Source organism: Micropterus salmoides, unplaced genomic scaffold, assembly GCF_014851395.1.
Source record: "Micropterus salmoides isolate LMB-PRFRI ecotype aquatic unplaced genomic scaffold, ASM1485139v1 Ms_hic_scaffold_22, whole genome shotgun sequence".
NCBI classification, from domain to species: domain Eukaryota; kingdom Metazoa; phylum Chordata; class Actinopteri; order Centrarchiformes; family Centrarchidae; genus Micropterus; species Micropterus salmoides.
The window spans coordinates 11,106,698-11,119,618 of record NW_024041373.1 but is presented as its reverse complement, the minus strand read 5'-3'; the positions used below and the strand labels follow the sequence as shown (position 1 = coordinate 11,119,618).

Here is a 12,921-nt window from a genome sequence, read left to right as displayed (position 1 = left end):
TTAATGGGTCTTTAAAATATTATTCTCACAGATTTTTTCACAAAAAAGTAACAAAACCATCCTCTGTAGAGGTGAGGGCTTAGGTTGAAGCTTTTATATTGGACCACCACTTTATGTTTTATAAAAGGTTCAATCTATCATTTAATGAAGCAGGTGCAAAGTGTTGCCTGCCATTAAGACCACACTGCAGTGCACACTCACTACAGAGATGACTCACTGGGATATTTGTTCTCGATAGAAGAGCCTAATCTGACGAATCCCTACACATCCTGCACTGAGGTAAGCACGGTCGATCTAAACACCTGGAGTCAATCCTTGAAGGCCACTATTAGCGTCTCTAAAACCTTGTTAATTTGAAGGCTGGAGTGCAGTTAAAAGCTTTAAAAAGCTAAATGGACCTAAAGGGAATTTTCCAATGAGGTGTGAGGAAATGAGGGACAGGCGAGTAGCTTGGCATTTTCTGTGAAAATGGGGTGTAATTGATAAAAACACAGATGCCATTTAACAGTGATTTTGTTCTGCCAAGGAGCTCCAAAGTTTTAATTCAATAACAACAACAAAACATTCACTATTGGTAAACTAAGAAATATAATTTATTGCATAAAAATTATATTTAGTTACAGGTAAGAAGGCTAGACGTTTATTTACAATTGGTACTTTACAGAGATAAAATAATGTCACTGATTCCACTTAGTTATTTTTGTAAAAATGTCGGACTTCTTGAACAAAGGCTAAATTCTTCTCTTTGACGGGAGCAAGGAGGAATCCAGTACAGCTTCAGCATACATAATCCAACAGATACTCAAGAAATGTGGACGAATACACACTGTAGTATACAGCAAGCCAGTCTCTGTAACAGGATTTGAGGAAAGAAAATAGCCCTGCAGTGTTCAGGGATCCAAAGAACTGAATTGGTCGTGACGATATTTCCTCAGGGGGTGGGCACGAGTTCATGATGTTAGTCACAACTTGTTGTGTAGCCATTGCACCATTCTTTATTTTGTTCTCCCACATGTGCTTTTTCAGTACTAGCTTCCTCGGTCAGTGATCCAAATCTTCAAATACACATGGAGAGTTCCCACACACACTCCCATTAACAAAAGTGTTAAACCATTCTTAAACCACTTTAGGATACAAAATCAAAACCCTGTCAATGTCCTGATCTGAAAAAATAGAATTACTCTTCCAGGAAACAAAAGAAGTCAAAATGCTTTGCTTTTCTTTTGCACTTGCATAGCACTTACAAGGAGAAATGACAGATCTTAAGTGTGTGCACACCCACCTGCCCACTCTCTCTCTCTCTCTCTCTCTCTCTCACACACACACACACACACACACACACACAAACACACACACACGCACTTGTGTTTTCAGTTCATTCACACAAAACAGCGACATGACTCACTGCTGAAGAGGAGGGATACTGCCTGTGTTTTGGTTTTTGTGGTTTCAAACATATGAACACTTTTTTTGCTTTGTGGGAGAAAAAGACACACAGAACTGAAAAAAATTAGAGATGACAGCATTTCAATTCCTGTCTAACAATAATTGACAGAAAAAATATTGATAATGCAAATTGCATGGGGACCCTGACCACAAAGCAGGCGGCTTAGCAAAAAGTTTAACAATATGTTAGAAGGGAGACATAATTAGTTACAGGGCGATGGGTGGACGGACGGACACATGATAAGTTGCAGACAGAACAGATTGAAGCATTATGCAGTTAGTGTTGAGGTAAATTTTATGGCCCCTTGCTGCCTAGTTGATTCAAGGCAAGGCTAATCTATTCTGTAATATCCATCTCTGAAAAGTGGAAACCGCCCTCAGTTACAGCAAAACAATATGCCTACAGTATATTCGCCTGGACATTTGAACACTTCTAATCATGTTTTACAGATTATATTTTACATTTTGAATAGATACACAGTATTAAAAAATAACAAAGAAACGTGGTTTTGTTATTCACAACTGAGACCTCCACTGTGCACCTACGTAACTCTCCCATTTGGCCTGCTCTACTAGAATCAAAAATAATACACAGCAGCTCAGTAGCCTAAACAAGCACAGATGATAGAACAGGTTCTATATGATCGTAACAGCAATGACAAAGAAAAAACAATCCACAAATATGGATAATAACTTAAAAAGCGTTCCCCAAAGGAAACTTTTAAGGGATGACCAGACAGCTCTCCTGCAGCTTATTCTCAAGAGAGCAGAGGAGTGTGGCAGACCGATGGAGGAACGCGAGGAGAGATGAAAGAGAAACACCCCTGTGAGTCGGAATGATATGCCGAGGCTTTGAGGCATTTGTTGGTACAATATAAAGAGTCAGTTGGTCTAGCCATCCGCTAGTTCTTAAATAAACTTCACCCTCCTCCTATAAAGAAGAGGCAGCTTTTATTTTGAGGCCAAGGCGATATGCTCAAGCCCTCAAACCTTGAGGGTTCGGTTCTCATTTGATTTGTTGACAGTCAAAGCAGTTGGACAAGAAATCCTAGCCTCTGTGATTCAGAACCGGTTAATGAACAGTTTGTCCATGCGTCTTTCACTGCACACAGAATGAGAATGGAGAAAACAAAAGCCCCTGACATGAGGTGAAATGGTGTTAAATCATGCACTTTCATGCTGCTACTGAAACATGGATAATCCTGTGTTAGCACTTGTGTGTTTGTGTTACTGTTCGTGCTTTAGTGTCTGGAATACATGGATTTATTTATTTGTTCCAAAGCTTTGTTATTTATATACAAGAATTGTGTCATTTTCAATCTTTGAAGAAGACAGTCAACACCACATTTGACAGATGACTTTATGCCCATTTTACACCTTCGTACCCTCAAATTGGTTTCATACCTTGCAGATGCAACATTGCTTTGGAATATTCAAACTGATTCAGATTAGCAATTGTCATAGAATGGCCTGTATGAGAATGGGTTATGGTGCATATGTAGCTACAGTAGCTGATCAGGGGGGCATGAAAAGGAAGAAGTAATGCAGTACATATGAAAGAACCAAAAAAGCTCTGGGGGTCATGATTTGTGCTGGGGTGTGCATATTCATAGGCAGGTATTCTTTTCATCACGGTGGTGAAAAAAAAAAAAGTCTTGCTTGCTCTCTCGTTCCTTGACCAATCAACAATCCCCATCTGTTGTCATGACAACTAGCACCTCACTCTTGCCCATCTCTTCCAGCGCGGTCGCCAGAGAGACCAGGTCTGCGTCAGCTTGGTGACAAGCTTCCCATAAGTCCAGCAGAACACCTGTGGGGCTGGGCTTTGTTGCAAAGTAGTTCAAATACCTGAAGGGGAGAAAGAGAAGGCACTTTATAAGAAGAAAGGGACAGAGTAAAGGAAACCCTCCATTATTGATTACAAACTTTTTAGTCATTAATACTGTATGTTGCAAATACTGCTGGTACTACTTTATTTTGACAGTCCAATTGTGATGCCCAACTAACTATCATATTTCACAAAGCAGGATTAGCTAGTTAGCAAGATGAAATATCTTGCAATGGACAAAATGCATGGCTGAATCATATTCCTGAACCTAATTTTCAAGTCATGTTTTCCAGACTCCTATCAGTATGACTAGGATATAACGGTTATGTTAACTTGAACCTAAACCCAGCTCTGAAATGAACTCTGAACTGAGCCTGAGCCCTTTTTAAAATCATAACCCCATACATCTAACCTCAGACAGCAAATATCTACACGCCACCTTTTGTACAATTCTGAGTTTTGACTTGATAGTAGGAGCTGTAGCAGTATGGACTCCAAATCTAAAGCGTGGCCAAACTGCCTTTCACACGCGAACATGTGAGGCAGATCTGACCTGTCAAAGCCCAGACTGCGTGCCAGTAGTCTCCAGTCACATCCTCGAGCACTGGGCGCATCTAAACTGGCACAGATCTTCTGGCGGATGGAGTCAGGCAAGCGAAAGGCATAGGGTCCCACTTGAGAGGAAGGCAGGCATGTGCCTCCTGAGGGGAGGGGCGAGTGTGGTGGTAGAGTCTGGATTGACAGAGATGGTGAGAAGCATTGAGACAAACCTTTGTATGGTTTGGCATAAATGTTGTGGCTTTCATTGAAGCTTTCTCTGTGTTTGCATGCATTATTTCAGCTGGCACCATTACCTCCTGAATATCTGTGTGCAGCTGGAATATCTGCCCCTCCCCTTCCACCTGTCGGACACAGATCTTACAGGTGAGCTGTGACACAGCCAGACTCCCTCTTTCCAGGCTGAAGGTGCAGTGTAACGGTCTCTGACTGCCGCTCCAAATGTGATAGAACGGGATCTCCTGTTAACAAAGACAAATGTTAAGAAATAAAAAAGGTCTATGCTGGGATTAAGGTGGATTTGTCTTGAGCAGCACAATCAGGAAGGATCTGGAACATAGTTTCCATTCAAGGAGAGTACGATATGCTTTATTTTGATATTGGGTGTTTCCACCAACTGGTACTCCGTGTGTCAGAGGACAATTTATTTCTTAAGCGCACTGTCCATAAATTAGGACCTTTATCAGATTTCCTGTTTGTTTATTCAGAGAGGGTTTAGACTGCAATCTCAGTGCTGCCGCCAAGAGAATGCAGCAGAGGGTTTGGATGTTTACAACAGTAGTGGAGCAGCATTAAGTCCACTAGTTGTATTTTCTGAGAAAATGGCCATTCCACTGAAGTGAAATCAAGAGTTTGTTAGATCAAAGTTTTCTGCTACTTACTCACCTATTAAGAAGCTATTTATCAAATGGTTTTATTAGTCTACATTATTTAAGCTGCTGATGATCTGTGTTACATCGTTAAACATTTTACATATTAACAGTCTGTTATCAAGTATTTGCTGCATTTTGAGTGTCTCACCTGATATTTTGCCAGCAGTTTGCTTCTCCAGTGAGAATGGGGAATGTCGTGGATGGACAGGCGCAGGTTGTGGTAGCTGTCTTTGAAAAGCAGCGGCTTGGGATCCTCCAGCAAAACTCCGCCTAGACTCCTCTCCAAATCCAGCACCTCCTGCACAGGGGCAGAGAGAAGACGGCCTTAGGAACATATTTATTTTTATCAATTTCATTATGGGTTTATACTTTTAACACATTTCACAACATGCTCTCAGAAATGCTTAATTAAAATCCGCAGTCCCTGAGTTGGTGTGTCCAAATGGAAATGTGTGAGAGTCTAACAGTTTGAAAGCTGTCTGAACTTTAGCAGCCAGAAATCATGTAATGTGATGCCAGTAAACTGCACAGCATGCTCATGTTTACTACCCCGGCTGGTCTGTGAACACTTTCTACAAAGTGGACTGAGAGAGGGAAAATATTTAACATCAGTGAGTCCAACTTTCTCTGGATGGAGTGCTTGTTTTCTATTTAGTAGCGGGTTTGTATTTTGCTGTACTATTTTGAGTTATTGCTTCTAGTGTGTAAGGAGTCAATATGTGATACCAAAATATGATTTGTGTGAGTAGTGTGCATCTGCAGGGTCTCTGTTTCGAGGGGATGGGACTTCTCTATTGCCCTCGACTACAATGGAAATAAGTTATCTTAACTTTTTGTGTTATTACCCTGTTCTAGGCACAACACCTTGTTGGTGTTATATGCTATTTATAATTTGTTTTATTTTATTTCATATTGTATTTTTTGTCATTGCATGTCCAGGTCCCACATTGGAATCTGTATCTTTTGTGATGGTTTTGTGAATATATAGCATGTTATTTGTATGTGTGTGTCAAGCTCTAATCTTGTCTTCTGGAGTCTTTCAGTAATTAGCAGTAATGCACTTGAATAAATATTCACACTAAGTATTGTATTGCATTGCTAGATTGACTGGCAGTACAATACTGATGGTAAATGGTAAAGGAGAAAAGCAAACAGACATGCGCAGAGAGCAACACACAAGCAGCACCTTGAGTGCATGTGGGGTGTCGTGGATGCAGTAGATACGAAGGCTGTAGTCCAGGGAGAGGCAGGGCGCTCGAGGGGCGAATAGAGCCAGCTGCAGGCGTTTGCAGGCAGGCTGTGGAGGGCAGGACTGGCCCACAAGGCCGTACGTTCCCAGTTGCTCCATGAGAACATGACAACACTCCTCCTCCAGCTGAAGGTAGCACGGAGACGACAAAGTCTCCTCTCCTACTGTCAGAACCTCCTGCAAAAAGATCGAAGTAGGGTTCAATGATGTCACGTAGGCCAACGAGATATCTGTTATTTGGTACCAGTGCGAAGCTGTCTCACCTCCCATGCCCCCTGGTGAGTCTGTGTCTTGAGTGTGAGGGTCCAGTCAGGTGTAGGTGTGTCTAGCTGGGCACAGTGGGGCAAAGTAAGAACCACAGGGCGATTCAGCAGCATACCAGATGGGCCACAGCTCACCACAGGGCTTAGTACAGTTTGACTGCCCTCAGAGGGTAGCCTGTAAATGTCACACATATACACACACACACACACGCGCACACACACACACACACACACACACACATTGATGTATTTGAGGCACACTGAATATTAAACCTGCAGAAAACTGGCAAGAAATGAATCCGCCAATTTTAGTGTAGAAGTTGAGACAAGTTGACACATTTTTCATCCCCAGAAAAAGTGATACAACTTCCAAATAAATGTCAAGTTTTTGGAAGTAGGTGAGTCTTGCATGGGAAAACTTTTGATTGAGGTGAGTCCATTCTGCCTCATGGTTGCAAAACAGTTGAGTGAAATAGAGGAATAAGGATGAGGGGCACTCACGTTGTTTTGTCCCACTTGTTGATAATGAGGTACATCTCATAGAACTTCCCCTGGGGAATTGTGCCTGGGGGGACCAGCAGATTCACTCCTAAGGGAGAATGTGTCATGACTTATCTTATGTGTAATTAACTGAACATGTCATTGGTTCACACTGGGCGCATGAATTCTGTTTTTATTCGATATATCCTATGATACCTGTATTGGGGATGGTAAGGCGTCCTCCCAGATTACCCAGAGTGGCGCTGGTGCTCAGCCCAGGCTCTCTGGACAGGGTGTGGCTGTGGTACTCCCGCTCTCTGCCCACAGTACCTACCGACTTCAGGCTGAGTATTTCCCCGTCATGTGAGCACATGTCCGCAGGGAGCTCCAGGGAGGAAAGAGTGGAGGCGTTATACACCTTGATTTTGAGACCGGGCAAGGGGTCCAGCAGGGGAGAGGTGGTCATGGGGATTTTGTGGGGGCTGTCGTTGACCCCCTGCTGCAGGGAGAAGAGCGGCCCGCGGAAAGCCCCCGCTGTTGCAGTCAGATCGGGAGGAGCTGAGGGATGCAGAGGGTGAGGGTTATCTGTGGACACAGGAGAAGAGAGGAGCTGTTCTCTTATCACCAGAAATGACACAGGCAGAGTGCTAAAAGTGACGCGGGTGAAATGGATTAATGTTGCTAATTAATATTTGATAGCAAGAAGGAGAGAGGATACCATGACAAATGCTTTAAGAATTAAAAAAAAAACTGCAATGCAGTAAAGAATGGAGAACTGACTAAGTGAGAGGAGCTAATGGTATAAAAAGAATAAATTTATGGGATGAATAGCAATGTGAAAGTGAAATGACTTGTGAAATCCTTCTATTAAGATGAGTAAAAACAAGAAAAGTTTTGAAAATAAACAATAATAAAAAAAGACATTGTATAAGAAATGTGTACTGAATGATGCATGTGTGTGACTGGGAGTATGTGTGAGTGTGTGTGAACTTACCCTGTCTGGGAGGCTTGTAGTTGCCAGGGTGGAAGGCGGCTGTGAGAGCAGACGATGAATCCGTGATGTCTCCGTGGAGATGGCGGCATCTGCGGCGATATGCAAGCACTCCCACGCACAGCACCAGTATCACACACAGCAGCAGGGCCCCCACCAGACCAGCGTAGACCGCTACACCCATACCTGGGGCCAAAGCTGAAGGAGGGATTGAAAGGCAGCCAGTCAACGCACAATAAAGAGACACATGAAAACACACGGATACAAATGCGAGGGAAACACAAGAGGGAAGAAAATTCAATTTAAGAGATATCATCTGATTTACTACATATCAGTTGTAGCAGAAAGTAGCATAAATTAACAACAAATCCATTAATCTCACTAATCAAGATTCGAAACATTTTCTGGTTCCCACGCATCAGATGTGAGGATTTGCAGCTTTCCTTACCATTTTAAATTCATCTTTTTTTTTTAAGAAATTTTGTCTGAAAATTTTAGATCAGACAAAGCAAATCAAGCAAAAGAAATGTGTGATGGCACTTTACACTATCTATATTCTAATACTCACATTTTATTGTGGTACATTATTCATTTAGATTTAACCAATACATTAATCTATAATTAATCAGTAGCTGCCGCCCTGTTTTGACAAGGGCAGCCACAGTTGAAATTAAAATCTACATGCCCATTTGCACATTAAATGAGCTATTGGTCACTGTAATTTTTCCTCCTGTCTATACTGGGCTTGAAGAGATCCCTCCCTAACATGACTTCAATGTAAGTGATGGGGACAACATCCACAATCCTTGATCTGTGTAAAAATGGCAATTCAAAGTTCAGCTGAAGCTAATGTGAGTCTTCAGCAGTCCGAGTAAGTCAGATCAAATGTGTATCTTAAGTTGCAGTATTTTTAGTGCTTTATTCCCTCTTTGTGTTACTTTCACACCATCACGGCTCGGGAAGGAAACACGGTCCGGGAAATCAAAATTGGTGATTAAGCACTAAAAAGACTGTAACTCTAGAAAATACTAGGGATCCACAGATCTGATATGCCCAATTGGTATTGACGCCGCTGCTGACCTTATTAGGTGGATCAGGTGTCGGCCATGATGTGACCGATCCACATTAAATGCAGTTTCTTTGTCAGTGTCATTATAAAATTCACTGTGTTTGCTATGAGTGACATAAATTCTGTCACGGCGGGTCACTGTTATGCTGGCATCATCAAAATTATGCCAATGAGTTCCATGGAGAGGGGGTATTCAATTTTAAAAGTTGGGGAAAACATGAGTCCGCATCCGCACAGTCCCTGAGTTGATGTTTTGGCATCAGGGGAGAAAACGTTGGATTGGTGAAGTCTCATTTTTAGCTTCAGCTGAACTTTATAACGAACCACAGGAGTGAAAATCCACAGGACAAGGACTGTGGATTTTATCCCCCATCTGTTACATTGGAATCACATTAGGGAGGGTGTCATTACACAGCCTGTATGGACAGGAAGAATGATCACAGTGACCGAATGCTCTTTCATATGAGTGCTGTTTTAAGATACAGTAGATTTGAAAAAAGTGAACACATTCTTTCATTCGGGCAGTATGCCTGCTAGGATGTTCAATTTCATTCTAGCTAAAGATACATAGTTTTTGGTTAAAAGAGATCATATAAAAAATCAACATTTATAAACAGCTCCTCCAAGCCTGCAGGGGGCCCATCTGACAACAAAACTGGATCTGAGCTGTGCGGGGGTTGACCATAACTTCACTCGCTCCCTGTTGGACTCCTTCTCTTTTCTCCTGCTGTGTGATTAGTTGTGACTGGTCTGCAGGCCCACCACAGCCTGCTTAGTCCTGACTCCCCAACACTAGCGGAGCCATACCCAGCCCAGACACGTGAGCCAGTCACACCACAGCAGAAAAGAGAAGATGACAAGGAGCGAGGTTGGCGGGAGACAAAGAAGAGCAAAAAAAAGAAGAAGGAGGAGACTAGATTATCAGAGGAGGAGAGAGCTAGAGGAGAGGCAATTTGGCAAAAAGGGATAGGAAGTAGTTAGATAAGGTTGTGATTTGTTGAGAGGACATACGGATTATAAGTGTGGTGAGGAGGAGAGAGGAGATAAGGATAGTGGTGCTGGAGGAAATGGCCCATCTTATAAGAGCAGGACGGAGTGGAGAAGGAGGAAACCACAGACACTACAGAGCAGCAGTGAGAGTGGAAGAAAGGGTGGAGGAGAGGAAAGCCGGAGGCAGACGGGCTGGCAGAGGAGCGCTCCCGTGCTCACGTGGCGCGATGGAACCAAATCCGACAGCCGTCCGCACTTATTACCACAAACGGAACAATAGCGAATTAGGTGCATTACCGTGGCTGCTCTCCCCTGAGCCCGTGTCACATTGAGCTAGAGGAATTACCATCACTTCAAATGTAAACTACTGTATATATCACAGATTAACTGAAAGTCAGACAGAAATAAACTGTTTTCCTCCAGCAAATGCTGTGTTTTCACCTCATAGCCTTTGGATCAAAGAGTGTCAGTTTAGAGGCATTTCATTTTGCTCCCTTCATAACAGAGCTTGCAGATCGCCCCCCCACACACAACATGTTGGTTTAGAGCCAGATTAACTGTTTTGGGGCAGTTTGTTTAATTACACTAACACTTATTAATCTCTTTGTTGTATTCTTAATTGTTACTTTTTTTTTCAATCTACAGTTGCAGCAAGCTGTTATGTAATGATGCAACGTGCTAACATGGAGCCAGCTCAGAAACCTATGCTACGCTTAGTCAACATATTGGACAAGACGGGATATACACACTCATAAGTGGGCCGGACAAGAAGGTGAGGCGTGTCTTCACTGAACTTGATATGAGATGACAACACAGTGTGGACAGACGGGCTCAAGCTCCACACGAAACGCGGCACGCATTCAGCTCCACGTGCTAACACAGATGTTAGGGCTCCTGTGTACGAGCGCACAGACAGACAGACAGACACACGCAGACAGTACAAACACAAACAGCATGAAGCAGTGGAAGCGTGAAGTCATGGGAAGGTGAACTTACGATGGCTTGCATGTTCAATAGAAATCTTTGTATCTGTTTGAACAGGAGAAAAAACAAGAGAAGGAGAAAGGAAAAAAACAAAACAACATAAAAATGGATGGACTAGTCGTTATGCAAATGAGAGATGCAATAACATAATACAAAGCAGAAACAGTAAAGTAAACAATAGCTCATCAATATGAAAATAGAAATGTAAACATAAAAGGCATACTGCAAGCAAGAAAACATACTTCACATCTAAAAATAATAACCTCTTCAAGGTAGGTGTGAGAATGTGCAGAATTGTGGAATGAAGTTCAGCGTAATTGTTTCCATAATGTACAAGAAAAACGGAGAACAAAAGCCTATCAGAAATGACTGTGAAAGAGATTAGGATTGTCAGTGATAAAGTTGAAGACAGTCTTGAAATGAACAAAGACACTGGTGCTGTGTGGCACAGGAAGGAGACAATGTAGCTTAAAAACTGCCTTTTTATATACACCCCACAGGGTATGTTATCTGCTTCATCCTATGAAACAAACATCTCTGTCCTGACGGGAACAATCTTTTCCGAGATAACACCAATGTGAATCATCCCTGTGTGGCTTGATGAGCGTTGAAAACCATCTGTCAGGATCGCGTCACTTACTATGTCTCAAACCAAATAACCTTCTCTCCCAAGCATCATCAAAACACCAAATGGATTCCCCGACATTCATTCATCCAAAAGCAATTAGAATCTAGGAGGCAGCGAAGAGGATGGTTTGTGGCGTCTCAAAGCATTTTACATTTATGTCTGATTTAGCCAATTAAATGGATCAACAATGAGTGAGACTTTTCAGTGCTTCAACTCTTTGATTGTCTGAAGCATGTTGGGAACACAAAGAGTCATAATGTCATCAGGACAATTTGCAGAAAAATCACATTAAAGTGCTGGAAAAATAAATAACTCAGTCTGTGACACACACACTTTCTACAGCACAGTGCTTCCCATCTTCCCCCTCTGTCAGAGCCACTTGAGTGCACGTTTTCCTGACAGACCCCTGAGAACGCTGTGCTCTGTACAGCCAAATCAGACAGTGTATTTGTCTAATCTGGTTGCTCCATGAAAGCCTGTTTATGTCAGGACTTGCGTGTATGACTGATATAGTTGAACCACAGCCTGAGCGTGAATATGATCCTCCCCATTGCACGTGCATTTGATGAGGTTTGTCTGTATGCTTGGCGCGTGTTCATTTGTGTCTTTTGTGTGTGTGTTTTTAAGTGTGTGTATTTTTTAAGTGTGTACTTGAATGTATTTCGCTGCCTCTGCGGATGTGCGTCTCTAAGATTCTAATGCGCTGTCAGCTGGATTCCTCTCAGCTCATCATGGGCTGCACATTGGGTGTCAGTGTGAGTCTGACTCACTCTCATATGCTCTTCCCTGTGCTAATTTTTCGACTTGGCCGTGTCATGCTCGCTTCCCACTCCATATACTCCCTTAGCCAGCACTGTGCTCTCTCTCTTTCTCTCTATCTCTCTCTCTCCATCTGTGCTCTTTAGATGTGGATCACTTGCCTTCTCTTTTTGCGCACCTAAATTCTGCCTCATGAAACATCTGTCTGCGATTGAGCTGTTTTTGCTTTCATCTCTCTCTACATCATTCATGCTTTTACCCTGCTGCAGTGGCTAAACACTGGTTATACAGTCCAATGCAAAGTAGCTTTGAAATGCAATACACCTTATAAAACTGTGATCTACGAGCAAATAAATCACTGCCTGCTAGACTTGCTATTATCAATTTAACAACCACCTGAAGCAGCAAATATCCTGACTGACCTCTATAGATACCTTAGAAAATCCCTATTCTTTCCGATATTAGACAGTTGAACTATGTGCACTAGTGAACTAGATTCAACAGATGCTGACCCGTATTAAAGGGTCAACTGTATGTGTCTTTATTATGCAATCAAAAATAGTTTAGAAAGCAAACAATCCACACTCACAAATGTGTGATAAAAGAACCCTAAAATTTTGTTTGCGAATACAGAACTTTGGCAAATCCACAATGTTGAAATGGTGAAATCTTGTGGTTGTGGCATATGAAATAGTATCAACAATCACCTCATGGATTTAAAATGGTCATAATGAGGAAGGTTTTTTTTTTTTTTTTTTTTTATCATTTTAGGACTTAGGTGACTTCATGTATTCAACAAGATTT

The 12,921-nt window shown here is 42.2% G+C and overlaps 1 protein-coding gene across 1 annotated transcript in view; it reads right to left on the bottom strand.

The window, feature by feature from the left end:
- Positions 1-569: 569 nt before the first annotated feature.
- Positions 570-12,921, bottom strand: part of unc5b (unc-5 netrin receptor B) — a 51,071-nt gene continuing 38,719 nt past the window's right edge. The window contains exons 8-17 of the mRNA XM_038737190.1: positions 10,743-10,775; positions 7,691-7,885; positions 6,913-7,281; positions 6,718-6,805; positions 6,217-6,391; positions 5,891-6,130; positions 4,853-5,002; positions 4,129-4,293; positions 3,828-4,006; positions 570-3,294 (exon numbers count right to left, since the gene is read on the bottom strand). Coding sequence (XP_038593118.1) covers positions 3,129-3,294; positions 3,828-4,006; positions 4,129-4,293; positions 4,853-5,002; positions 5,891-6,130; positions 6,217-6,391; positions 6,718-6,805; positions 6,913-7,281; positions 7,691-7,885; positions 10,743-10,775 — 1,760 coding nt within the window. The 3' untranslated portion in view covers positions 570-3,128. The remainder of the gene's footprint in view (positions 3,295-3,827; positions 4,007-4,128; positions 4,294-4,852; positions 5,003-5,890; positions 6,131-6,216; positions 6,392-6,717; positions 6,806-6,912; positions 7,282-7,690; positions 7,886-10,742; positions 10,776-12,921) is intronic.